Source organism: Lissotriton vulgaris, chromosome 5 (genome assembly GCF_964263255.1).
Source record: "Lissotriton vulgaris chromosome 5, aLisVul1.2, whole genome shotgun sequence".
Taxonomy (NCBI): Eukaryota; Metazoa; Chordata; class Amphibia; order Caudata; family Salamandridae; genus Lissotriton; species Lissotriton vulgaris.
In genome coordinates this window covers 1,898,483,446-1,898,509,981 of record NC_141693.1, presented here as the reverse complement: position 1 = coordinate 1,898,509,981, position 26,536 = coordinate 1,898,483,446, and the positions used below count along the sequence as shown (strand labels likewise).

At 42.4% G+C, this 26,536-nt stretch overlaps 1 protein-coding gene across 3 annotated transcripts in view; it reads left to right on the top strand.

Annotated features, from left to right (window-relative positions):
• Positions 1-1,764: 1,764 nt before the first annotated feature.
• Positions 1,765-26,536, top strand: part of LOC147717663 (E3 ubiquitin-protein ligase TRIM39-like) — a 58,421-nt gene continuing 33,649 nt past the window's right edge. Inside the window, exons 1-3 of one of the 3 annotated variants that reach the window (XM_086924452.1) lie at positions 1,765-1,891; positions 2,338-2,405; positions 5,243-5,664. In XM_086924452.1, coding sequence (XP_086780578.1) covers positions 2,345-2,405; positions 5,243-5,664 — 483 coding nt within the window. In that variant the 5' untranslated portion in view covers positions 1,765-1,891; positions 2,338-2,344. The other 2 variants (XM_086924450.1, XM_086924451.1) reach the window with 2 other exon arrangements.

Here is a 26,536-nt window from a genome sequence, read left to right as displayed (position 1 = left end):
GTAAAATATGTAAATTTTCTGGAAAGAAACGGTATTAGCAAAAAGTACACTCCCATATATAATCCTGCTGGTAATGGTTGTGTTGAGAGATTTAACAGGGTCGTAATGGGTAGCATTCAGGCTGCGGTGAATGCCGGTAAGTATTGGGAAAAGGAGCTCTTAGCCACATTATGGGCATATAGAATTACACCTACTGGAACTGGATATAGCCCTTTTAGAATTTTAAGAGCAGGGAGCCTTTTTGCAAAGATAACGTGGCATGGAGCTTTAAGAAAATCCATAGCAAATGGTCTCCAGCCCTTGTGAGAGCAAGTATGAGGAAAATGCATGATTCTGGGAAAACTCAGTTTGACAAAATGCACAGTGCCAATGACTTCACTTTAAAAACAGGAGATATAGTTAAGGTAAGATTGCCTAATAAAGTTAAAAAGGGGTTGACTTGAGTAAATATTCGTCCCCTTTACAGGTTGTGACTCCGTATTTTAAGTCTGCCAAACTCAGTGATGGTAACATTTGGCATTACAACAGGATGTGTGTATATAAGAACAAGAATTTGAATGTAAAAGAGGTAGTTACCTCATCGTCTTATTCTTGGATGTGGGATGATGTTATGGACTCTGGTTCTATTGGTACAGCAAATGTATCCCCTATTGAGATGGTGGCGCACTCTTCTACTTTTACCTCATGTAACTTATCGTCTGCTTTTGTAATTTGTTCACTTGTAATTTTCTGTTCCTATTGTGAAGCGCTCTGACGCCTTCGGGTAAAGTCCGCGCTATATAAAAACGCATAAATACATACATAAATAAATAAATAAAAACTGGGGCAACTATTTTACAAGAAAGTGTACAAATTGTTCCCAGTACTACCCGTGCTGGAAGAGTTACAAAAGTTCCTGCCAGATACAGGAGTTATGTTATGTAAATTGTTGTAGTGTAAGAAGGGATTGGGGTGTGTTATGTATTTAGTTCTTTCAATTTCATTGTATTAATTCTTCTAGTATGATATTTCTATTTCTTTTGTTTAGCTGACCTATATAATTTTTATTTCCTTTATTTATCAGTAGTTGTCATATAAAGAAGGGAGATGTGGCATACCTGCATCATTGTCTCCTTAGTTACTATAGGAGTTCTATGTTACATCATGTGGTAAGTGTTCCATGATGCATCACTGATGTTATGTATTCTAGAATAGTGTACAGTCAGTTAGCTGTTGGACATGGTTGCATGATTACCTGTTCCTTGTACCTGCTTGGAATAAATATATATCTTATATTTGAATATCATCTGGAATAGTCTTTATTACAATGAGGTAGCAAACGGTGCAATACAAGAGGAGAAAGTGACGTGTGCAGGTTACAAGAGAAAACAAAGTACAAGTAGAGGTATAATACAGCAATATATGTCTGTGAAGTGTCGGCGATCTGGACAGAGAGGGCATTAAAATGCCCAAATAGGATCATAAATTAAAATCTGGTCTGAACAGGGGCCCCTGAAATACGTTTGGCCCAGGGACCCCAAAATCCTTAAAATATCACTGTCTGCCCAAGTCTACCCTAGAACGCGGCACCGTCATAAAAGCCTTACACCTGCTCTCCGTCCAGCTGCGAGAACTGCTTACACTACAGAGTCACGAGTCGGCTTGTTAGCCAATCAGCACTTCGGAGTTCATTGCAGTGCGTTTGGATTGGCTAAAGTTGTCTTAACGCTCCAATTAAAGATCACTTTGCACAGCAGGAGTACCGCCCCCGCCTATCAGAATACCAGAATATGTACAGATGCTGGATTGGCTGTCGTGCGACCCGGAAGAAATTAGAGACAGATGTCGCCAATTCAAAGAATCAATGGACTGGAAGTCGATATGGATTAAGTTGAAACGACAGACGGTGCTTGTAAGTATCGAAGAGATTGCCACCTTAATGATCGTGTTGGGTGTCTTTAATGCTGAAGCGTGCCACAGGGGAACTGGCTTCGGGTCTGTTCGTCTCTAACTGTCCGAGTCGATGTGGCGGCTGAGATTTTGGACACTGGTACTGTGAATTATATAATTGCAATTGTGTTTTATTTTGTTAATCTGTGGCGAGTTGGTTCCCAGGGTCAGCGTTGCGAGCGCAGGTGCTGGTCTCTTCATTATTTATACAGGGATGTTTGGGGGAGGGTCGCCCAAGGCGATGCTCTGTTGTGTCGCATAGATTAAAACATTTTTGTTCCATTGTAGAGTGGGCTATTATGCTTTATCAGTACTGTCTTTGGTATGCTCACCAGGCACGCCTTTATTTCAGCTCTGTACACTTGATACGGAATTTCTGTACCATATTGATGTTTCCGTACCACGCAGATCAACAATGGTCGGAACAAAGCGACGGGCTCGGGCCCCCCCTGGCAAATGCCCTACAGACAAATACGGTAAGGCCGGTTTATTTTTGGATTCTGTTTGTAAAGCACCAACCTAGATGCACTTATTATCAGGGGCGTAGCTGAGGGGGCGGGGGTCTAGTTGGGGTGTTATACTCCCTCCTAAATTTATTTTCACATGAATAGTGGGTGCTTTCAGTCGGGGATGGTGAGGTGGCTGTTATTTCACCTGCGATTTTTGCATGCAGACACTGACAACACAAACACGCTTTCTCTCTCTCTCTCTCTCTCATTTGTTTTGAAAGCCCCACATAATGTTGATTATTAAACAAAATATTGTTCTCTCATTTAGTAGTACTAGCAATCGGCGTACCTCTTTCACTGCCTCTTAAGCCCCTCTCGTGCGCCCTACTAGTCTTATATTGTCTTTTAACAATATATGTTCCATGGTTGTAAGTAAATCTGAAGCTCACTCACCTCCCATCTTACTTGGGAAGCTACGCCTCGGCATATTTCGTGAAATAATGGTCGCTGGGATGATGCACCTCCACTCCTCAATGCATGCAAGTAAATATGTACGCAGCTGTTTTGAATGCCGGAGCCAAGGGGTATTGGCATGGGTAAGATTCTCGTATCCGCATTTGATGTCGGTGGTTGATGTGGTATGTAGTGGCAAATTTTACCAAATTACGCATGGTGACGTCTTTATGACAGTATTGCTAGTTCACCTGTAATATAGGCAGTGATTTGCCTCAGGTTGCCCCAAATGATCCACCCAGACACCCTCTTTGATCCTGAGTCCTTATTGTTTAAGGACACCGGTGGTTATTATGACGGTGCATCGGGCATCTGCCGTGTATTTGTTTCCCTTACACATATAACTGATAGTTAAACATGTACTCTGAAATATACCTTGTAGATATTTAAAATATTTGCAGCATTTCTGAAGGAAAGAATATTTAATCACTGGCCACAGAGCTTTCCGCACTGTCTTTGCAGACTCTGAGAGCCATATTCTTGCATCAAAGTCTGTGACATAAACCTGATGACTGACCAGCTGCTCTGGTATCACGTCCTTGGGCTGAATGCAGGCCCTCGGTGGAGCATTTGTTTGTGTTTGAGCGAGCATGTGCATCTGACTCGTTTCTATAGGTATTACACCCTAAGGTGATATGTGATTTACTGCTGCAATATTTCAGGTGTGTTTTAGGCTTGTTCCATATCTGGTGTTTCCATCACAGTAAGTGCTTGGGGTAGACCGAGGGCAGCTGTGTTATGTTGATCTGGTAAGGGGTCACTCTGAAACTGTAACGTGCTTTATTGTGAATTTGGGTAGCGCATGAAACAATTGCTCTGCAGTGTACTAGACTCATAAAAGTGGCACCTTTTTATAAATTGATCCAATGATAAGATAAAGTATAGGAACAGCTTTTGGAGAATAGAAAAATCCTGGGGTCGTGGTTCCCAGTAGTTCCTTCCCACTTCAACCTCCAAATTTAAGAAATGGTTCTCATTAGTCTCCAAAGTTCAGTTGTTGTGTATTGAAGGAACTGGTGTGGCATTGATTCCACCAGAGGCAGAGAAGGAAGGTGAGTATTCTTATTACATCTGTTGACTTGCATACTACACAACAGTCGGAGGCGGCTGCAGTTACAACTGGGTTGTCCTTAAACAGAGCTGATTGGGAGTTTATTTTTTTAATGTTTTTGATGATGCAGTATCAGCAATTAATTTTCATGATGGTAACTGTTTTGTATTGGCTGAGCATAGTAAAATAATGCACAGGAAGTAGTAATTGAATGTTTGGAAGTCAAGGGATCTAAGGTTCTCGGGGAATATAAGATTTAGAAATGTTTAAACGGCAGAATCAAGGAACTCCTTGCTTGTTAATGTCTTGAATCTCAAACCACTTTCGTTTTGTAGCCTTTCTCCCAGAACACACCTATAGTACTTCATTTGAAGCTAAAGCAATCTCGGGCCTTTTCCAGAGATTTGTACCCATTGCTGTACAAACAAAGATGACAGCGTAGACTGTTGTTTTCTATGGACACTGTCAAGTGCGGGGGTAAATTTGGACAGACAGTTCTGTATCTTCAAAACACACAAGGTAGGGGAGGGCCTGAGGGGATCGTGTTTATAGACTGCTTTGGTACCTTGTCCCCCAACTTAGTATTAGACAACACGAGAGATACCAGAAGTCTACTTACAGGAACCTGAAAAGTGTTCACTTGTGTCAAAGGAAACTAATAAGTGATACCAACTCCTGAATGTTAGAGAGTCGGAGTGTCTTCTCCCAAATTGTAGGGAGGAATTACCTCATCTCACCTGGCACTAGCTCACAGTGAAGGAGGCCACGCACTCTCCGTCGTTACCTCGCTCTATCCGGAGCGAGGTAACGACGGAGAGTGCGTGGCCTCCTTCACTGTGAGCTAGTGCCAGGTGAGGTGAGGTAATTCCTCCCTACAATTTGGGAGAAGACACTCCGACTCTCTAACATTGAGGAGTTGGTATCACTTATTAGTTTCCTTTGACACAAGTGAACACTTTTCAGGTTCCTGTAAGTAGACTTCTGGTATCTCTCGTGTTGTCTAGTTCTGTATCTTCGCCTGGCTCCATTTTATTTGTTGCTTCAGAATTATTGGGAATTGCCTTTAAGCCTTTTCTCGGAGTTCAGCAACTTTCTCTGTTATCACAGCTCTGAACCATTTACAAGTATTAAACCGACTGCGAACTGAGGCACCCCAAAAATACCTTTGGGTCAGGCAAATGGCATTAGCGTACAGCAGAGAAATGGGGTAGTTGGAAGAAGGTTGGGAAAATCATACACTGACTGCACCATGGTTTTTGTGGCTCTGTTTTCTCTCATTTGTCCTTGTTTTTCTTCTTAGCTCGAAGTGAGGCTGAAGTGAGACAACTGCAGAGTCTGAGAGAAGAAGCAACCTGTTCCATATGTCTGGAATATTTCAAGAACCCAGTGCTGGTAGAGTGTGGACACAACTTCTGCCTCTCCTGTATTACTTGTTGTTGGAAGGACCTGACTACAAACTTCCCATGTCCTCAGTGCAGAGAGATCTCTCCAGTGAACATACTTCGCCCTAACAGACAGCTAGCCAATGTGGTGGAAATAGCCAAAAAGCTTCCTCTAAACTTGATGAAGGTTCAGGAGGGAAATATATGTGAAGAACATGATGAGAAGCTGAAGCTGTTCTGCATACAAGATAGGGAAGCCATATGTGTTATTTGTCGAGAGTCTCGGCAGCACCGGCTCCATGCTGTGGTTCCTATAGCAGAAGCAGCTCAGGAGTACAAGGTATGTGATCAACAATTCGTATTTTGTACTGAAGGTTCCATAGCAGAAGTGAATTAAGAGTATGAGCTGTTTATGGAACTGGCCTATGCCCATAGGTCTCAAGCTGTTGGTCTCTGAGATTAGTCAAGAGTGCCTAGTTTGTGACCAATATGGAATGGAATTACATTTTATTTGATTTGTCTTTAATGGCTATCTCTCACATTTTCACACATTTGGCCTCTTGAACAGAATGGTGAGTCATAAAAGTTGTATTTATTTATCTACCAGTAGTGCAGAGAGTACGTCCAAGAGTATATGGTATGTAGATGTGATGTGTAAGCATCCTACCTCCCATGCGGAGCGCAGTAGGCATTGAACGTTGGGAAGATATATTGGGCATGTTTAGGACCCTTTATAAAGGTGTAATTAAAAAATCTCAATGTTGCCATTGTCAAAATCCTTATAATTTCTAAATAGGAAAGAGTTACTGCTTGAGGGGAATCCTTTTACCCTTGCTGCCGCTGCTCTATATTGCCGTGAGCTTTTCACCAACTCTATTTGTTCTGCACAGACCCATGACTCAGTGCACGGACCCGCCCGCCTGTCTCCAGCGGCCCGCCAGCTCTGAATCCAGCTAGAGCAGGGCTGCCGAGAGAACGGCGAGGGGCGAACTACAACACCCAGAAGCCCTAGCTGGGGTCCGTGTCACCAGCGAGCGCCAGGCGGCGCATAAAAAGCGCATCAGACCCGTCTCGCGGGACGCCGAGCGTAGCCCGGGCAAAGGGAGGTCCCGTTTAAGCCCGTTCAAGACCGGGTAAGACTGGACTGGGCCATGTTATGTGCATTTATTATCTGATTTGTATTCCTTATTATCACTGTGTAATCCGATCCAGCTAATCGTCTTGAACACTGCAAAAAACGACAAACCCTCACTGTGTGAGTTTATCCTTCTCTACTTCGTCCGCTTTGAAATGTCTTCCACAAGAGGTTCAAGAAGTAAAACTGCGCCGAATCTAGTTCAAATAACTGGCCCTATAGACTTATTTATTACCAGAACTAATGAGGTGATTAATCAAAGCATATCTCTGCTGGAGCGGAGGGTATCACAAGAGTTGGAAATAGCAAGGAGGTCCTCTTTACGGCCTCTAGCTTCCGCCCAAACTCCAACACAGTCAGGGCCAACTACCTCCCTTGCAAGTCAAAATGAAAGGGTGGCAGATTTTTTCTGTTCCTGTCACGGTTGATTTATCTGCCACGCCGCTGTCACTTGATTCACTCATATCCGATGACTTAGAAAAAAAACACCAGACCTATCACAATGTCAAAACCACGTCATATCATCGGAAACAAAGGATAAAGGGAAGAGGGAAGGCGCCATAGCTAAACAGAAAAAGAACATAAAGAAGACAAAAGGAAACCAATCCAACCAACACATTCAGCAAATTCTCAGGCCCTGGATGCAAATCACTTTGCACAGCATTTACAAAATGACACCAACACCCCCCTGATAAATATCCAGGAACTTCCGGACAGTTTGCGAATAGCTGGGAGTACCTGTGACACATGCGCTTCTAATGTCCATCTATTAAACAGTATGGGGGAGCTATTTAAACGCTACCTGCAACCAGTTGAAAAAAAGCTTAATGCAGATTGAAAAACAGTTAGCGAAATTGAATACATTGCCTTTTAACCAGAAAACCTTGGCTCCTGCGCTCTTAGGGGTGGCCCAATCCAAATTCCTCCTAAACCAGTCCAAACTGCTCCTAAAATCCCAGCTACAGAACCTATAAAATCTACAGTCTCAGAAACAGGGCAAAAAAATGTACAAGTTATTGCGGCGTCTACTCCTGGCCCAGCCAAGGAAAGTTCCAATACTACCAAGACACCTCCAAGTCTACACCAGGCATAACTAAGGCCCCGGCGGGGACAGTAAAGCAAAACCTTACGTCAGATCTCTCTACTAAAATGCCGGCTACACAATCCAAGGGAGAGGAGAATAAGAAGGGAGCTAGGCCTAGGCGCCCTGTTCATTTCTCCCCCCCCCCCCCGAGGCGACGCCCTACACAGTTATACTTACGGGGGTACCTGAGCTGATGGATAATGCGGATGAGCCTCCGTGGTCCCTTCGGAATAAGGTCCTTCAGTGGTTGGCTACTAATAGACCTCTCCAATCTCCCTATACCAGCAGAATTACATCAGTGCGAAGAGTAGTCTGGATTGGGGATTCTAGGAAAACCATACAGAGCGACTGCATCATAGTCCGTTGTGGCGATTCCGCCACGGTTGATTATATTTGCTCTTGGCCTGACTTGGAAAAAAAGGGGTGGGGGGTTGACACTTATTGTCTCTCCTTCTATCCTCCTACGAATTCATACAACAACGCAGATTTCCAATACTGGGATGAGGGTTTGGATTGAACTTGGAATCAAGTAGGCCACTGGAAGGGAAATAGACACAGATCAAGAGACTGGGAACCAAGGCCCTGGCTACCAAGGAGAAACCAGTATAATTTGGATGGATGGAGGGGTATCTCCATGAGAAACAGGTATGATTGCCTGGATATGGTTGATTGACCATCAGGGTATTCATTAAGGATGAACAAGGAGCGTTGTACCTTGACCACTACCTCATCTTTAGGTAATAAACCTGAGCGATGTAATTTTAAAACAGCCCTGCAAAAGCCCAATCTTGACAATCGTAAACTCTGATCCCGTCAGCATATCACCCTCTGAACCATTGGATACTGTATTACAGGAAGAAATAAATATAGGTGCGACAGACATAACAGGACATAATGGAAATAGTAGTGTGAGCCCACAATACTGAGAAATAGTATCGTCACCAACACTGAGGAAAGCTAATCTGGGTTTAACTTCATGGAACGTCGCGGGTCTCCACAAGAAATTGAACGATCAGCTATTTCTATCCTTTGCAAGGAAATATGACATCGTCTGTCTTCAAGAGTGCTGGGATCAGGAGCAATCGCCCATAGAGGGCTATTCTACCATTTTTTTACTGTCCATACAATAAAGACTACAATTTTAATATTTTCTTGGACTCGTCTTTACACCGACCACTCACTTTGCCCATTCCATTTTTGGTACCATGCTAAACCACCTCATGCACGAATGGGACCTACGATTTGCGAATGAACTCTGAGAGCCCGCGGTTGAATTTCAGACAACTTTTCATGGGCATGGGTCTGGGACCATCATTGATTTTATGTTAATATCAAACAATAGACCGGAATATGTTCAGGGCTTTGATACTGAAAACCTAGCAATTAGTGATCATTTCCCAATCAGTGTCAGTCTGCATAAACCCTGGCAGGATGGTCATGCCCTAAGCCTTCCTGATAAATTATATGGTCACTCTATCTCACTTTCCAAAAGAAATGGTTACGCTTTGAAATGGGCGAAAGTTGACCCCAGTAACTTTCTAAAAGAAGTATCAGGGCTCGACAAATCATATAAAATGCTCTAGACCTGCTGGTCTAGTAAACTACAAAATCTCCTCGACCTAACGTAAATGAACTTGACCTCAAACTCTGAAAACTGAGCAAATGTGACAAGTTAGCAAGATTTAAAAGCATTTTTATTGCTCGTTTACTTCGTGAGCAATAAAGATGCCTTTAAATCTTGCTTTCTTGTCACATTTCCTCTGCTTTCAGAGGCAGAGGTCAAGTGTCAAGTTTGTATTCCTACTCGCCAGAAAGGGCGAGTAGGACCTAAAAATAGCTCGTCCTTAATCAATCTCACTCGCAAATGCGAGCGGTCGAGTGAATTTCTCGAGCCCTGCAGTAATTAGAAAAGATCAGGAGCACTTTATGATATGTTTGGAACAAGATCCTCCCCCTGAGAAGGTTAAATTAGCATATAGTAAGATAGCGGTTACCATAAAGGATAAACTGATTAGAAAACATAAAGAGAGGGAAACAACCAAACTGAACCCTTGGTTCAACTCCGCTTGCACGAAAGCTCATACCTCTTTATTTCAGGTGATAAAGACACTTCCGAGGGATGTTAAACTAGTTAGGGAAGCGAGGACAGTGTACAAACAGGCCCTATCTAATAGGAAAAACGAACTCAAACAGCAGGCCTGGGAAGCACTGATTAGAGCTAGTGCCCTTCGCGATAACATTTCCTTCTGGAGAGAAGTTAATGCCCCATTCTTTGTTGAAAGCAGGATCGACTCTCTCAATCGTGATACCCGAGGACGATTGGGTCAATTATTTCACAGGTCTATATAAAAAAAGATGAGTTATTGGAGAATACTTACCGTGAAATTCCTGCAAATAATAAAAATAATCCTAGTGACCCTTACCCAGAGGCAACTCACCATCTAGACAAATTTCCCTTGAACATAATTTTCACGTCTGCAGAAGTCGAGCAGGCAATTTGTGAAAGCGCAAATTCAAAAGCCCCGGGCCCAGATGGTATTCCTGTTGATATATTTAAAGACGGGCTGGACCTCTGGGCTCCGCTTCTCACAAATGTTCTGAATGCCTATAGCCAAATAGGTTTTCCTGTCACGTGGCAAGAAGCAATTGTAATCCCAATATTAAAAAAAGGTGATAGGCCTGTAGCATTTGGGATCCTGTCTATCTCCCTGCTTGACTCTCTGATGAAAGTGGCAGGGAGAGTTTTATTGGTTAGATTACAAGCCTGGGCCGATGAAGAGAGGGTTCTTTCAAAATTTCAGTATGGTTTCAGGAGAGGTTTGGGCACAGTCGAGCAGGGACTGAATTTGGCCCTAATAATTAGCAAATACACGATGGCAAAAAAAGGCAATCTGTTTATGACATTTGTCAATTTAAGTTTGGCGTTCGATTGCCTAGATCACAAACTGTTATGGTCAACTCTAATGAAGTTAGGTTTAGATCCCCCTATTCTGAATTTTATAAAGGAATTATATAGAGGTGCTGGAGCAAGGGTTCGTTATGGCAGAAATTGTGAATGCACCAGGAAATTCCCCATAGTTAAGGGGGTTAGGCTAGGATGCATCCTTGCACCCTTTCTTTTTAATCTTTATATCAACGAAGTGGCAGACTTTTTAACTAATTTAGAAGTCGATTACCCTAAAATAAATGGCACGTCGGTTCCAATTCTGTTATATGCCGACGATGCCGCAATAATATCGCGAACCCAGATTGGCCTTCAAAAGGCCTTAACTGGTTTTTCAACTTTTATGGCGTCTAGAGGATTGAAGATTAACGTAGGTAAAACTTTTACCATGTGCTGTACCTCTAAAAAAAAAACCGAAGATAGACTGCAGGACCTTCGTTAATCAGTCTAAGATAAGCTTAACTAAAACTTTTACATATTTAGGAATCACATTTAACAGAGGAACCTGGACCACAGTGATAACTACACGTAACTTGGCCTTCTCCCGTACTATTGGAGCGATAAAACAATTCGCCAAACGCCTGGGAGGGAAACCGATTGACACTTTGATTAAAATCTATGCAGCCAAGTGCGTATCGACGGCAACATATGGCGCTGGCATTTGGGGGGATGGCTGATTGTTCACAAATTCAAACAACAGAAAATGCTTTCCTTAGACACTTGTTAGCTGTTCCAAGATCTGTTTCCACCACCATCTGTCATACAGAATTGCGATTCTCCTATTAACATGACCAGAGAATCTGGATTTCATTAAAGACACGGAGGCTGACATTATGCATTTATCCTTTAATAGCAACTCACACAGCCGCACTACATCACAAAGGATAAAGTTCTAGAGTCATAACAAAGGATGTAACTAGGAGATGATCTGCCTCTTTTAAAAGAATCGCAGCAGGAAGAACTTCAAAAGGAACTGAGAGATCCGGTAACGGGAAACAACTTCATGAGATGAAACATCAAGGAAGGAACTTCAGCAAGACCAAGGCCAGCCGGTTAAACGGAGTTGCCTGAAAGAAAGAAAAGAGTAAGAACCAAGAGCCTGAAGAGTAAATTCATCACATGGTTATAGCAAAGATTAAAACCAATTGAAGCAATTCATAAAGTCATGCATAAATACAATACATCAAAGATGTAGATGTAAAGAGTTAAACCCTCAAGTTGTGAAAGGGAGGAGGGAGGGATAATGTCAGCCTCCGTGTCTTTAATGAAATCCAGATTCTCTGGTCATGTTAATAGGAGAATCGCAATTTCATTACAAGACCGGAGGCTACATTATGCATGTTCGTAGCCCCGAAGGACCACCTCAGACATATGCTCGATAGGCTTACAGTAATGACGAGCAAAGGTATTAGCATTTGACCAGTCAGCAGCTTTCAGAATATCATCCAACTTACCACCAGACCAGAAGGACTTACTGGCCATAGCTCCTCTGACAGAATGAGCTTGGAACTTAGAGAGGTCAACACCAGCGAGCTTCATGGTAGACTTAACCCATCTAGCAATGGAGGTGGAAGAAACAGGTTTGAAAGGTTTCACAAAGGAAACTAAGAGTTGATTTGCGCCATTGGGGCGCAGGAGAGACATCCTAGCGTCATATTCTTTCATGCAAGCAACCACACAAAGTTTAGGTAAGGTGTCAAAACGAGGATAGAAGATAAAATCTGACATCGTTTTGGTTCTTCTAAGTAATTCGAACTTGACACCAAACATATCATAACATCTATTAGAAATGTCTAAACTTCAGATGTCAGAAACCCTCCTACAGGAAATTAAGCACAAGAGTGTAGCAAGCTTAAAGGAGAGGAACTTTCTATTAAGGGAAGAATTATCTGGCCAGGAACAAAAAAGGTCTAAAATGCACTTGACATCCCAAAGGGTCTGGTATTTAGGCCTAGGGGGTCTCCTAAGTCTTATACTCTTGAGGACCCTACAAATGATAGGATTTTTACCTACCGATTTACCGTTGATAGGAGCGTGACCAGCGGAGATTGCGGATCTGAAGCAGTTAATAGAGCGATAGGAAAGGCCTCTGTCAAATTGTTCGACCAGAAAATTAACGATATTCACGACAGGAGTCTCCACGGGATCCAGACTCCTTTCCAGGCACCAATGAAACCGTTTCTTCCAAATGTTGTTGTATCTAAGGTGTGTCCCAGGTGCCCAAGATTCTCCGAGGAGAGAGAGAGCTGTTGACGAAAGTCCAGACAGCTCGTTAGATTGCCTGACACTTTCCAGGCAAGAAGGTTCAAATTCCCCTGGAGAATAAGACGGTGATCTTCCCCGTCTGCGTTTGAGACCAGGCCTGGAGAGGCTGGGATCAGAAAGGGAATGTCGCATGCTAGTTCCAGGGCTGTCGGGAACCAGGCTTGGGACGGCCAAAAGGGAGTTATCAGGATCAGGGAGCATTGCTCCGATCTGACCTTCTGAAGGACTCTCTGAATCATGGCGAAAGGAGGAAAGGCATAACCCAGGAAGTGGGACCAGGGTTGGAGAAACGCGTTCACAGCAAGAGCGCCCGGGTCTGGCATCCAACTGAAGTAGTTGGGAAGTTGGAAGGTGAGCCTGCTGGCGAATAGATCCACGTCTATGGGACCCCAAAAGTGGGAGAGGGAATTGAAGACGTTCACGTCGAGTTTCCAGTCCGAGAAGTCTATAAGGAATCTCGAATTCCAGTCTGCTGAAATGTTCGATTTCCCGGGGAGATATTCCGCCCTGAGGGAGATTTTGTGTTCCAGACAGAACATCCAAAGTCTCCTGGCAAGGTTGGAGAGATCCGCAGATCTCGTCCCTCCAAGGCGATTGATATAGGCCACAGCAGAGACGTTGTCCATCTTCAGAACAACGGACCTCCCTTGGATGGAGTGTTTGAAGCTCATAAGAGCGTATAAGCCAGCCGTCAGCTCCAGAAAATTTATGTGTCGGGAGGATTCCGATAGGGTCCAAACCCCACCGGTGTCCTGGTCTCCAAAACGAGCACCCCAGCCATGAAGACTGGCGTCTGATTCTAGGACAAAATCCGGGGATGAGCCAAAGATAGCTTTGCCGTTCCAGGCATCTAAGTTCTCTAGCCACCAAAAAAGTTCTGTTCTCGCATCCGGATCTAGAGAGACAAGGTCCCCATACCACAGACCTGAATTGAGGGCTTTCCTTTTTATTCTCTGAAGTGCGCGGTAGTTCAGAGGGCCGGGAAAAATGGCCTGGATGGACGAGGAAAGGAGCCCAAGTAGTCTGGCTAGTTCGCGGAGAGTTAAAGACTCTTGTTTCAGGACAGATCTGATCTCTTTCCGGATCTTGGCAATCTTCTTGGTCGGAAGAAGGAGGAGACATTTCGTGGTGTCTAGAGTGAAGCCGAGGAATTCTATAGTTCTGCAGGGAGAGAGTATGGATTTGTCTCTGTTGATGATGAACCCAAGGCTCTCTATCAGGTTCATGGAGGTTTCTAGGTCTCTTAGGAGGTCTGAACGGGATTGGGACATGATAAGGATATCGTCCAAGTAAATGATGAGGCGGATACCCCTCTCTCTTAGAATTGTAACGACGCACTTCATGATCTTGGTAAAGCACCAAGGGGCAGAAGAGAGGCCGAAGGGAAGAGCTTGGAACTGGTAGAGATGTTCCTTCCAAGCAAATTGAAGGAAGGGTTGATGTTCCTTGTACATGGGAATCGTGAAGTAAGCGTCCTTCAGGTCTAACTTGGCCATCCAGTCCCCTTCCAGAAGGAGATCCCTGAGGAGGTGGATACCCTCCATTTTGAAATGGCGATAAACTAGGAATTTGTTGACTTCTCGAAGGTTTATTACGGGTCTCCAACCCTTGTCCTTTTTTTGAACGAGAAACAGAGTGCTTATGAACCTTGCATTGGACCAGGGAACCTCCACTATTGCGTCTTTTTTGAGCATGGAAGCGATTTCTTCCTCCACGATCTTTTCTTGATCTTCTGAGAGGAGAAAGGGGCGGGGTAAGTGTGACTGGACGGGAATCTGTAAGAAATCTATCTTGAAACCCATGACGGTCTCTAAAACCCATGGGTCTTGGGTAATTGAATCCCAAACATGATAAAACTGTTTTAGCCTGCCCCCTACTATGGGAGGGGTAGAAGAAGGAGTAGTACTTACTTGTAGAGTTGGAGGTGTTGGGAGTACCTCGACCTCTCGAGCCGCGGTTTCTCGGGCCTCTTCCTCTCTGGGGAAAGAAGGGTTGTCTAGGGGGGTAGAAGCCCCTGCCTGTTCCTCTGAAGGATGAATAGGGTCGTTGGTTGCCTCGGCCGGAAGAGCGACCCCTTCTACCGGCATGGCCAAAAAGGTGGTTGTTGAACACTCGCCTCAGGTTACTTTGGGCTCTGTCGCGTGCATATCACAGATCTGATAAAGGTCACGCCAGTCATGCTGTGGCATAAGATCTGGACCACAGAGGAGTTGACCTTCAGCAGGGATGTGATCCAAGACTGCATGAAACAATCAGCGGCTAAGAAGATCATTTGGCTGCAGTATATTAAAAATTTTATGAATTCCATTGGGCATCCTGAATTCTTTACAACTCAGAGTACATGTACCTCAATCTCGAAAAAACACTTAAAAGACTCCTGTCTCGGACTGTTGGAAGAGAGAAGGTGGTACCTGGATTGTAATAAGTCAACAATTGTCTCTCATCGCCGCATCTTACATGGCCCAGGATTACATCCGTATTTGGCTCCGGAAATTCCTAGCTATACAAGAATGCTTCTACCTAGGATGAGAACAGACTGCTTTTTTAGCATGGTAACATTCCCTACTCCAAATGACTGGTCGGCGCTACTGACAAAATGCCCATGTGATGACATTTCGACTCAGTCAAATATTCATTGCATTCTTGTCTGTAAATATTATGAGTGGGGGAGAAAGAGATTTTTGTTACCACTCTTAAGACTGTGGGGTCTACGTCAATGCAGACCTGATCTAATTAGACTGTATATACTACCAGATGAACTTACTGTGAATACAGCTGCCAATTATTTGAAATATGTGGTTAGAACAAGAGCCTCCATTAATTAATGCTATAATGGAAATCTATATATATGTAGTTAATAGCATACTTAAATATCTGAGTTCCTCCGATTGCCTTCTTATAAGGGATTTATAAATATTTTAAACTTGTTTTTTTACTGCTGTAATATAGATAGATTTTATTGTTTTATGGTATGAATTTTTTAATTGTGCTTTTATGGTTTTTTTTTTAATACCGAATAAAGCTATCTTGACTTGACTACTGCTTGAGGTACATTTCTGTGTTTTTAATATATTATTGTGTGTGCTTGTTAATATATGCAGAGATCAATATTAGAGTTGGATGTCAAGAGAAGGTTAAATAAAGCTATCCAGGAACAATAAAAATGACAAATCAGTTAAGCCTATGTCTTTAACTCTATACCAAGGGGTTTTAGTTTAAGCGCGGACATTGTGACTCCCAGCAACAAAGGAGGTAAAAGCTTACTTAGCTCAATTGCTAAAAGTTCAAGAACAAATATCTCTGCCATATCTCAGTCTGAAAAGAACAAGTGTTCAAACCGAAAGCAGTAGTCCGCAGTATTATGCTGGGGCCAAGAATATAGAAATAAGATCAAATAGTCTTCCAAGATAGGATTACATTAGAGTTGAGCAGTCCAAGTCCTTAGAGAACCAAGAAACTTAATTTGAGTTTGTAACTGTTGATAGAATACGATATAGATCACTCAGGTTAACGAGTCCATGGGCGGCCAATTCATCAAGCAAACTAAAATAAAGTCTATGAAAGTGATGAATGATCAAATACAAATTCTTAATGGGAAAATAATACTTTTTGCTGTACCTTCTGGCAAAGCCTATAAAAAAACTAGACCAGTTGAATATTCAAAATGTCCCTGATGTAGTCTTATGTACAACGAGAGCATTGAACAATTATGATATCCCTTACACACCAGAAATGTCAGTTAAAACCGATTCGAACAAAATTCCTAAAATTAAAAACCATAAAATCATAGCTGTACAAAGATCTTGAGAAACGGAAATAGGACAACTTTGAAGACATTGCAAACTGTTTTGTCATATTTTCTCACTCGTATAACCGTGAAGACAACCTATTTTAAATCGAGACACTCTTTTTACATCTCTCTGCAACAGTACCTGCATTCTCAGTGACTTTGAAGCAGTTGAAAAGTCCAAATGTATCTAACAAAAATCGTGAAGAACAGATCAGAATAATAGGTTCTTCACCAGTTACTGTAATTTTAATCATGACCCAGCAAAACTAATTTCTTCAATGGGGCATCAAACATGCATACAGACCGAAAGCAAATATCCTACCCATTACTCTGAAGTACTTATAAATATCGAGATGTAAACCCAAATGGGCATTGAAAAAAACCCTCAATCCTTAGAAGTACCTCACACTCCCCAGAGACAGAAGGAACATTTAATTCACACACCAACAATACAGAGAAAGTACATGCAATTTGACGCTTCAACCAAAAGATGAGAAGACACAAACCTCTAACAATTGGGCTTGGCTCCCGGGCCTGCTCTCTATGAAGATCATAAAAGAATAACAAGATAGGAATAATATAATTAATACAAAAGCAGGTTATCTCGTTTCTATGGTGTCATTGAAAAGTGCTGGTATTTGTTAATTATTAACTAAGTTGGGAATTCATGCAATATTATTTGTTTATACAGGAAACTTGGACAAAGGAAGAACGCCTGCTGAATAACTTTACTACTATAGTAAAAACCAGTGGCAGGCTTTCTTGGGGTTGGCAGCGTTTACCACTAAAAGGCTATATTGCTCTTGGACAATAATCCCAATTGATTATAACTATGTTCTAGTCACTGATCTCAAATTAAAAGGTGTTCCTAACCTACAAATTATTCTTTAATTCTGTGTAATATCTGAATAACACTTGAGGCCTTGTGAAAACAATCAACACAAGCCGCTTTATTTGATCGCATTCAGAACTAACAATCGGCAAATGCCGATGTAGAGTTTATTTTGGCTGGAGATTTAAATTAACTTGTAGACCCGATTTGATTGAAACATGATCCACTTAAAGAAGTTAACTTTTTTTGGGAAAATTGCAAGCATGGCAAGAAAACCCACCCCAGCATACAAGTTACCCTAAATTGCCATTTTCAGCTGGCATCCACATCAGACCTAGTCATACTGTGAGGAAAATACTACATTTCTTTGGTTACACACTGGTAACCCTTTTTTTTCTTCTACAGTAAACCAACTCCTTTCCCATAATTCCACACAATGAGTAATCCTTGCCCCCAAGTTACTAAGTTTAAAAGCGGAATTAAAGGCAACAGTTTCATGAAGACCATTGCCTCTGAAGAGAAGAAGATAATAAATATCAGAGTAAGAAGAGAAAAATGAAGTGTAACCAACACTCGGAAGGGAAGTACCAATACATGAGACATATACATTTCCAAGAATTATTAAACCACATGTGCATTCTCATTCATGACAATCCTCGCTACACACTGGACAAATTGCTTACATCACTAGTTGACTTTTAATATAACCAAAAGAAAAAAACGATATCAATTAAACGGTGCTCTCACAAGAAGATTATCAATTACTCTCGGTTTTCAGATTACCTGGGATAAATGAAAAAATAGCGTTATCAACTTTAAAAAGCGACATGCCCAGTTGGAAACACCATCATTAAAATTGAAAAATCTAAGATGAGGATGCATGGAAAAATGCTGGAAAGAAAGAAATTTTTGAGGCACAAAGATGGCATGGCATCAATACACGTGTCCTCCGCAATACGACCCTGGACATAAGAGAATACGATCATAACAGCAATGAATTCTTCAAGAAGTGATAGTGCTTCAGGGCCTAATGGCATACCACTTTCAGCTTTAAAAAAAGATGTGAAGACATGGAAGATGCTATTGATGCAGATGTACAAGATATCTCTAACAATGGAAAAATTCCCGATGCATACAAAACCATTTTGACCCTGTTTGTCTTTAGAGTGGGAACTCTGGGATGTCTTCTTGGAACGAGCCTATGCCTCTACACACATAGTTCTGATATATGTTGACAATACTCTTGCATAATTGATCAGTCCAACCACTCAAACCAAAACTACCTGTTATGGTATCATGGTAACATCTTAACTGGGATACATCTGAACTATTCCTATTTGGTGGTCTATGTAGTGTGCAATTGCATGCTCACCAGGTAACTGGAATAAGATGACAGGCAAAGTCTTTGAAATATATGGGCATTAAGGTTCACACAAAGCGGAAGTTCAGTATTCCTTGAATATGGGTTAAGTAAAAGATGGATTCTGGACCACTTCACTCTGTGATGGGTAGATTTTCTCTAGCTAAGATGGAGTTTCTGCCCATGCTGTCGGTCTGTCTGTACTGCCCAGCTCTATGTCCCCTATACCAATGCACCTGTTTAAAAAACTGGATTAGCTCTTGGCCTTTAAGGCTGGGCCAGCAAACACAGAAGGGTAAAGCTTGCAACACTGAAATTGTCTTTGAATAATGGATACTTAGGTTTACCACACATGTAACAATACTAAATGGCATCTCACACACAGCATGCACTATGTGGTTAGGTGATACTTATCAGGCCTCATAAAATTATAAAGTTGTCTCCAGATCTGCAGGTCTAGTGAGTTGAAATATCTATTCAACCTAACTGTAATACGCTTGACCCATAAACTGGGCTCAAAATGGTGTGATCCGAGGCAAATATTTAATTTCACAGTCTCCTTTTTTCTTATTATCACATATTGGGGCACCTTCAGATATCCGAGTTCAGCATGTCTGCTGAACAAAAAAAATATTTTGTTTGGTTTAATAGACCAAACGTTTGCTCCTTTTTATTAAAAGAATCTAGCCCACATGTAGGGTACATATGACCCCTAATTTGCCTCTTAGTTCACTAATAAGTGTAATCGGGGCAGGACAGGACATTTTTCTCAGTTCATGTTTAAAATGTCTTGTAATAAAATATTAATTAAGCATGACGTAGTAGTGCACCAACATTTACAGACAGCACATTTTCCATTGAAATAGCATACACTTTCCCATTGATATATATTTTTAAGGCTAATACTACATAGCATTCAAACAATGTGTGGAAATCAGCTTTCAGCAAATATCTATCATTTGCACATCACCAAGTAAAGTGTTCTGATCTGATTTGATCCTATCAAAATCCTTGTGTACATAGATCTTCTAAATTACCCAATTTTCTTTTTCCGTGGCTGCCATTTCTTTAAGTATTTGTACACTTCATTTACAAGTCATTTAAGTATGATGTTAGAAAGAAATGGTAGCCTATAGTCCTTTGTTTCACACTGCCTTCCTTTTTGCAAAACAGTTCAGGTTTCAAAATCCTCTAACTTTGCAGTCAAAGAACAGTGAACACCAATCGCCAAGATAAAATAAGCAGCAATTTGCATTAAGACATAAGCTGAACTTTGACCTCTGCATAGCAAAGGTAACAGGATAAAATCATGATTTGAGGACATCTTCGTTACTCATTCGCTTTCTGAATGAACCTGCTCCCTGCTCCTTGCCAGCTCAAGCTCTCAGCAGAAGGGACCAGTAGACCCTAAAAGTAGCTCGCCCTGAATTTTCTCGAGGCCTGCTTGTGTTATGTGGATTTGTAAAGGGCACTTTGCCAGCTCAAGCTCTCTCACCAGAAACTACAAGTAGACCCTAAAAGTAGCTTGCCCCAAACTTTTTCGAAGTCTGCTTATGTTATGTGTATTTGTAAAGTACATTATCACCGTGAGGGTATCACAATGCTGAGGTAGGTTCCTAGATCTGCCATTAGTAGGTTGGGTAATTGGAAAGCAGGTTCCCGGGCTTCTTGTGGAATTCAAGAAGAGGCAGAGGCTGTCATATGTGGAGTGAGGTGATGCCACACTGCTTTAGGAGCGAAGTAAGAGCATGCTGGTCCTCCAATCTAGTTTTGTGTATGCGTGGGATGTTTGTGAGAAGGAGTCTTGGGAAGTGGATGTGGTTGGTGGAAGGAGGTGCAACTGCTAGGTACGCGGAGCTTAAGTTGTGTTGTGAATTGTATGTGAGGAGTTTGAAATGAGTGGGTTTGTGTATCGGGAGCCAGTTGGCGTGACGTGTGGGCGGTTGAGGAGTCGTCTGGCTGCCAAGTTCTGGATGATTTGTAGTCTTCTAGTGAGTTAGTTCGTTCTCCCGGCATGAATGGTGTTCCCGCAGTCCAACTTGCACGTGGCATGGGCATGAGTGACAATTTTCTAGTGTTGCCTGGAAGTCATCTGAAGAGCTTACTCTTCATCTTCAGGGTTTAGAAGCAGGATGCCGTGACTGTGTGACTTGTGCGGTCATGTCCAGTTTGCTGTCAGCGTTTATTCTAAAGTTTCTAGTGTGAGTGCTTGGTGTGGGTCAGAATCCGTCCGGCCACCATTTGGAATCCCATTGTGAGGTGTCTTGCCAAAGAGCACTACTGGTGTGAGCGCACACTCATCGATGTGCCTGCTGTCACTGCATCCGGGAAAAACTTGGACCGCCTGTGCCAGGGCACAAAACAGAGCCCGATAGAGACCTGTTTCAAGGCCGTCTCTAAAGAACTGCTGGTGCTCAGCACCGGTGAGACCCAGCCCACTTAAAGCCCTGCATACAACTATCTGTTGTATGCTAATGCTGTTCCTCTGCATGCATTACTGCTGATGTGTTCGAGTTGAGAAACACAAACTTAAAGAAAATCTTCAGGCAAAACTCTCCTATAAATTGTTTCTGGCTGCCGAAACTACTTGTTGAAAAGTCCAAAAGCTTCACCCAAGATTCCTTCCAACTCGTCTTAAGAAAAATCAAGGAAGAAAAAAAATCATCTATACCACTCTTAACCTTTAGGGCAGCAGTCTTCGCCTGAATAATTTCCCACCATAACTGAGGAAGTGGTCTTCTAGTGGGCATACCCAAAATGACCCCTCTCAAAGCCGTCTGGGATGCATCACCACCCCAATCCTAAAGGAACTCCACTGATGACGAGTAGAGGCATGCATTAATTTATGGCATATCTAATCCACTAGCTACAATCCAGGTTTATCGACCTACTTGAAGTACTAGCTGAAGAACCACAGGAGCTGACTGAGATCAAATCCTGCAGTGAAGTTTCTTATCCAAGACTTAACACAGTCTTCCATCTTTGAAGAAAATAAGAAAAAAGAAAGACTTGGCAAACATGAGAGTGGGAGAAAATGTGAAAAACCGAACAGCTAAAATATATGTAAGGTAAAACGATAGGAAACCAATATACTTCTTCAAAACGTAGTACTTAAACCTGATTGGCATGCAAGAAATCCTCTATATTTTGAAAGTGAGTGCCCACCAACCTCTGTAATACAGATTCTTAGTTGCTTCTTCTTCGACATTATACACAGGAAAGAGCACCTCCTAGTTGCTGGTAGCCAAACCTACAAGTTACACATCCATATGTTTCAAGTTCCATGCCCAGTAACCCAAGATTCGATAGCAAAATTGATGAGATGGGTATCTTTCAGAACTTTATACCTAAGTAAGTTTTAACTGCTACTGCTGTTCTGACTGAATGACAAATAATCCCACATTCACTGGCCCAAAAATTCCTAAAAATGTAATAGTAGTGCCTAATTGTGCTTGTAGTGAATCATAACTGTTGAGCAGTGTAATTTGACACTCATTGAATAGTTGGAGAGTCATGTTAAGTGTACATTGTAAGTATCAGCAGTTTAAGGATTTTTTTCTGTTGTTGCATTGCTTAGGATACGATATCAGGGTAAGAGTTTGTGTAGTGGAGCTAATAGATCAATGGCTCTGTTTTGTATAAGCAGTTTAAAGAGATAATAGTGGGGCCACAGTAGAAATACAGTGGGATTTTTACAATTCTTACCTGTTAAGATCTCCCCTGTACTGTCCAGTTACGAGTAAGACCCCAGGAATGGGGAAGCATCATGTGAGACTTTTTGTATTTTTTAAAATATAAATATATATATATATCATTTTTTTAAACTACACTGAATTCCCTATTCAGTGCAGTTTTACCACACACCTTTACCACCTGCTTTAAACCGGTATGTAAATGCATGTTTGTGCCTGTGGATGGGGTTAGGGAAGGAGGAATGAAAAAGCAAGGGACCGACCACCTGTTAGAAAAAAAACACTGGATGAGGCTTGTCTGTTTCTGCCGCTAACTCGTAACTGCTAAATTTTGGAGACGCCGCGACTTGATGGAGGTGTGTTGACTTTTAGACAGTACATTTCAGGTATGTTTGCTGGAGCTGGGAGGCGCCGTGGCTTAATGGAGGAGTGCTGACTCTGGAGACCTTTCTGGCAGTTATTAAATTTGTTGATTATTTACACGGGATTTGGTTCGATTACCCAGACGGATTACATAGCAGGACGTTTACTTGAAGAAAAAAAAACTCTCAAAAAATTCCACCTTTTATCTTTTCTTTCCAACTGGCTATACTATGGCACCTAAGGTGGCTTGCGGCGGGAAAACAAGACCTGCTGGTGAAGAGGCAGTGGGTACACGGGCTGCACTTGCCGCAAGATCTAAGGAGGTATCGGGCAGTGAAGATACTGGGAGTGCTGTACAGAGCAAAGACGTAGGTATAGGCGCCCCCAGGATACCACAAATGTTTCAGCCTGTAGTAGGAAAAAGAATCAGCTCTTCTGTTTCTAATCCTAGTGTTGATGCTCCTGAAGTAGGAAGCGAGGAAAGAACTCCAAAAGACATTATGGAGCAGCATCATTCACTGCAAGCATCTATGGATGTATCTTCATTGCTTTCTGATACACCCCAAACTTCGGCTCAGACTGAGGTAGGAGGTATAAATATGGGTCAATTGGAGGAAGGCGACAGGACAGCTAGCGAAGATGAAGTCCATGATCCATTAAGCAGCAAGGATGGTGAGTTCTATTCACTGTCGGAGCTTTCAGAAGGGTCAGATCTAGAAGGCGATTTTCTGCTACCAGAAGATGGACAGTGCGACAATACCCCTATCGCTCTGGATGAAAGTCAACATAAAAAGTCTCCTTTGGGGGCTCTTCTGGCAAGGCCTCTACTATTTGGAAAAAAGACAGGCCAGGCAGTGTGGGATCGGAAACTACAGATTGGGATCTCCCTGATGGAATACAATCACTTGATAGACTGGACTTATCAGCCCAAGCTAGCGGGAGCACAGCAGTGGAGACGTCTGATCAAGTGTCGCTGGAGGAAATCTATCGATCTATTACCGATCATAGGCTGGAGGCTCGAGCTGAGCATTTAAAAACGCACACTGCATGTAGAAAACTGCAAAACACTATCCGACGCCTAGCTAAAACATGTAATGATTTTACAGATAGGATGGTGGAGGCTGAAGCTCGGATATCGTCATTAGAAGACCAGATGGTGACACAAAGGGCTGATGTTGCAGAAATAAAAGCTCACAGAAACGACGTTCGTGATAAGATTGTGGACCTAGAAAATCGCCTTCGTCGTAATAATTTACTTATTCTTGGAGTTCCAGAGGGCCTTGAGGGCTCAGACATACGTAAATTTATTGCGGAGCTGTTTGAGGAAGCACTTCCTGAAGTAAAAGAATGGAACTGGAGCCGCGAGATTCAGCGGGCCCATAGGTTTCCATTTCGGCAACGGCCGGTAAGAAGTGGGCAAGCAGGCCCCCAGCAACCACGGGCTATATTGATCTCTTTTAATAACTTTTTGGCAAGGCAGGTGCTGTATGATCTGGCCAGACCAGACAGGAAGAGAACTGGAAAAGGCATACTTTTCTTTGTTGTTTTTTTTTGGTTTTTTTGTTCGCCCAGATTATTGTCATTCCACAGTTGAAATGCGATGGAAGTTGCGGCAGTTAATTGCTCCTTTTCAAGCTAGGGGCTTGCACGTTTTTTTGTTGCAGCCAGCAACTTTTAAAAACTGTGCACAAGGGACGTACTTGTTTTATTACATCCGAGGCTGCTACAAAAGAATCTCCATACCTTGGATTGATGGACTGGTAAACTTATCCGGACGTTGCTAATTTCATAAGAGCTATTCAAATCATTTAAAAGGCAGATTTTTTTTTTTAATCCCGATTTTCTTTTGTCAGTTACAAATCTGCGGTAGGGAAATGGAGTATTTGATATTCTTTTTCATCTTGTCTTTTTATTTTTTTTTATTTTATTGCTGTTGGGCCGAGTATTTAGAGAGCCACTCACAGAGCATCACAAGGGCGACCAGCCCTATTGCCTTAGTTAAGGGGGGGATTAACTTTGTGGGGGGTGGAGGGGTTTGGTGTGGGGGTGATTTTTGGGGCACTGTTTGGTTTCTGGGTAAGGTAGGGGTTTGGGTAAGGGGAGAAAAAGGGAAAGGGGGAATGTCAGTTCATAGCATCAGTCTTAAACCTCATTGGTACAAAAGGGAGTGGTGATGGACGGAGCACCTGAATCAAACACTCACACCCAGTCAAAAGATCTGGGTTTAATCCATCACCGTTCTTTAGCCCACTCTGCCACCCCAGTTAAGACATGGCTATATGCAAATAAGTCTGACCCTGTGCCTCATGGGAACAGTCTAGCCCGAACTGCCAAGCCATGCCTTCCCTGGACCGGAAACAAGCTTCCGAGGTCATCATTGGCTAGATTTATTTTTCTGTTTATATATTAACGACCTGCAATATAGAAGTTGTTAGAAGTCTTCGTATTTGCTCCTTTAATGTTTGTGGGCTGAATACATTTTGAAAGGAAAACGCGTGATTAATGAGCTGCGCTTAATTAATCCGGATGTGCTCTGTCTACAGGAAACCCATATACCATGGTCTAATAATAGGTTGTTATCTGAGTAGGGATTTACTTCATCTGCATCTAGGCAATCCACAATTAATAGAGGGGTGACTATTATGGGTAGCCGTTTAGTAACGGGTACGGGCCGGGCGCGGGCTGATAATCTTGGGCGGTGGGCAATTACGGAATGTATTATAGGGGCCACCAAGATGACTATATGTACATTGTATGGGTCGAACCTAGATGAGGCAGAAATTTTGAAGTTTTTGAATGTAGAACTAGCTCAGTGGGCTACCCCTCTGGTAATACTTGGGGACTTCAATATACATGGAGATCCTCAAACATGGGATGGTCATTTTAAGGATTATAAGTGGCGTAAACCTAAGGTATTTAGGGCCTTGCATCAGTTGATACTCCGACATGGTCTAGTCGATGGGTGGTAGACGTTAAATCCTGGGAATTCTGGGTATACTTTCTTTTCTTCTCCACACTCTAAGTTTGCTAGGCTAGATTATATATATTTTTTTACCCCGGTTCTTAACTGTTGGTGCAAGGATGCAAATAATGCCTCGTATTACTTCCGATCATAATCTGGTGGTTCTGGACTTGACTTGCCTTAATACTGTGCGGGAAGTGTGAACATTTACATTCAGCAAAAAGCTTATCAGTGACGAATATATGTCATATCAAGCTATGGGCCAAGCAGTTTTTAGAAGATAATAGAGGTACTGCTACTCAATCAATGGTCTGGGATTTCTTCAAAGCAGGGCTTAGGGGCGATACTTGTAGTTATGGTTGGATTAAACAAAAGAAACAGAAAGCCTTGATTGAGGGCCTTCTTGAGGAACTTAGATTGGCAGAGTGTGAACTTGTCTCTGTAATTCGCTCTAATTTAGATTGCCAAGCCGCACAAACTAAGGTTGCTTGCTGTAAAGCCAAGATTAATGGGGTCTGGAATCAGGATATTGCTACTCAGTTTAAAATACATAAGGCTCAAAGATACGAGTACGGGGAAGCAACGGGCATATTCTTAGCACAAAGAATGCGGGGTAGACAGGCGTCTCAACGTATTGAAATTTTAGAGAATGATAGAGGGGATATGGTTGAAACTATGGATGGTATTATGGCGGTTTTTCGTACATACTATACAGACCTATATACTCAAGATCTCATTGCTCAGGATCAAATTGCACAATATCTCCGGGATTTGGATTTTTCCAA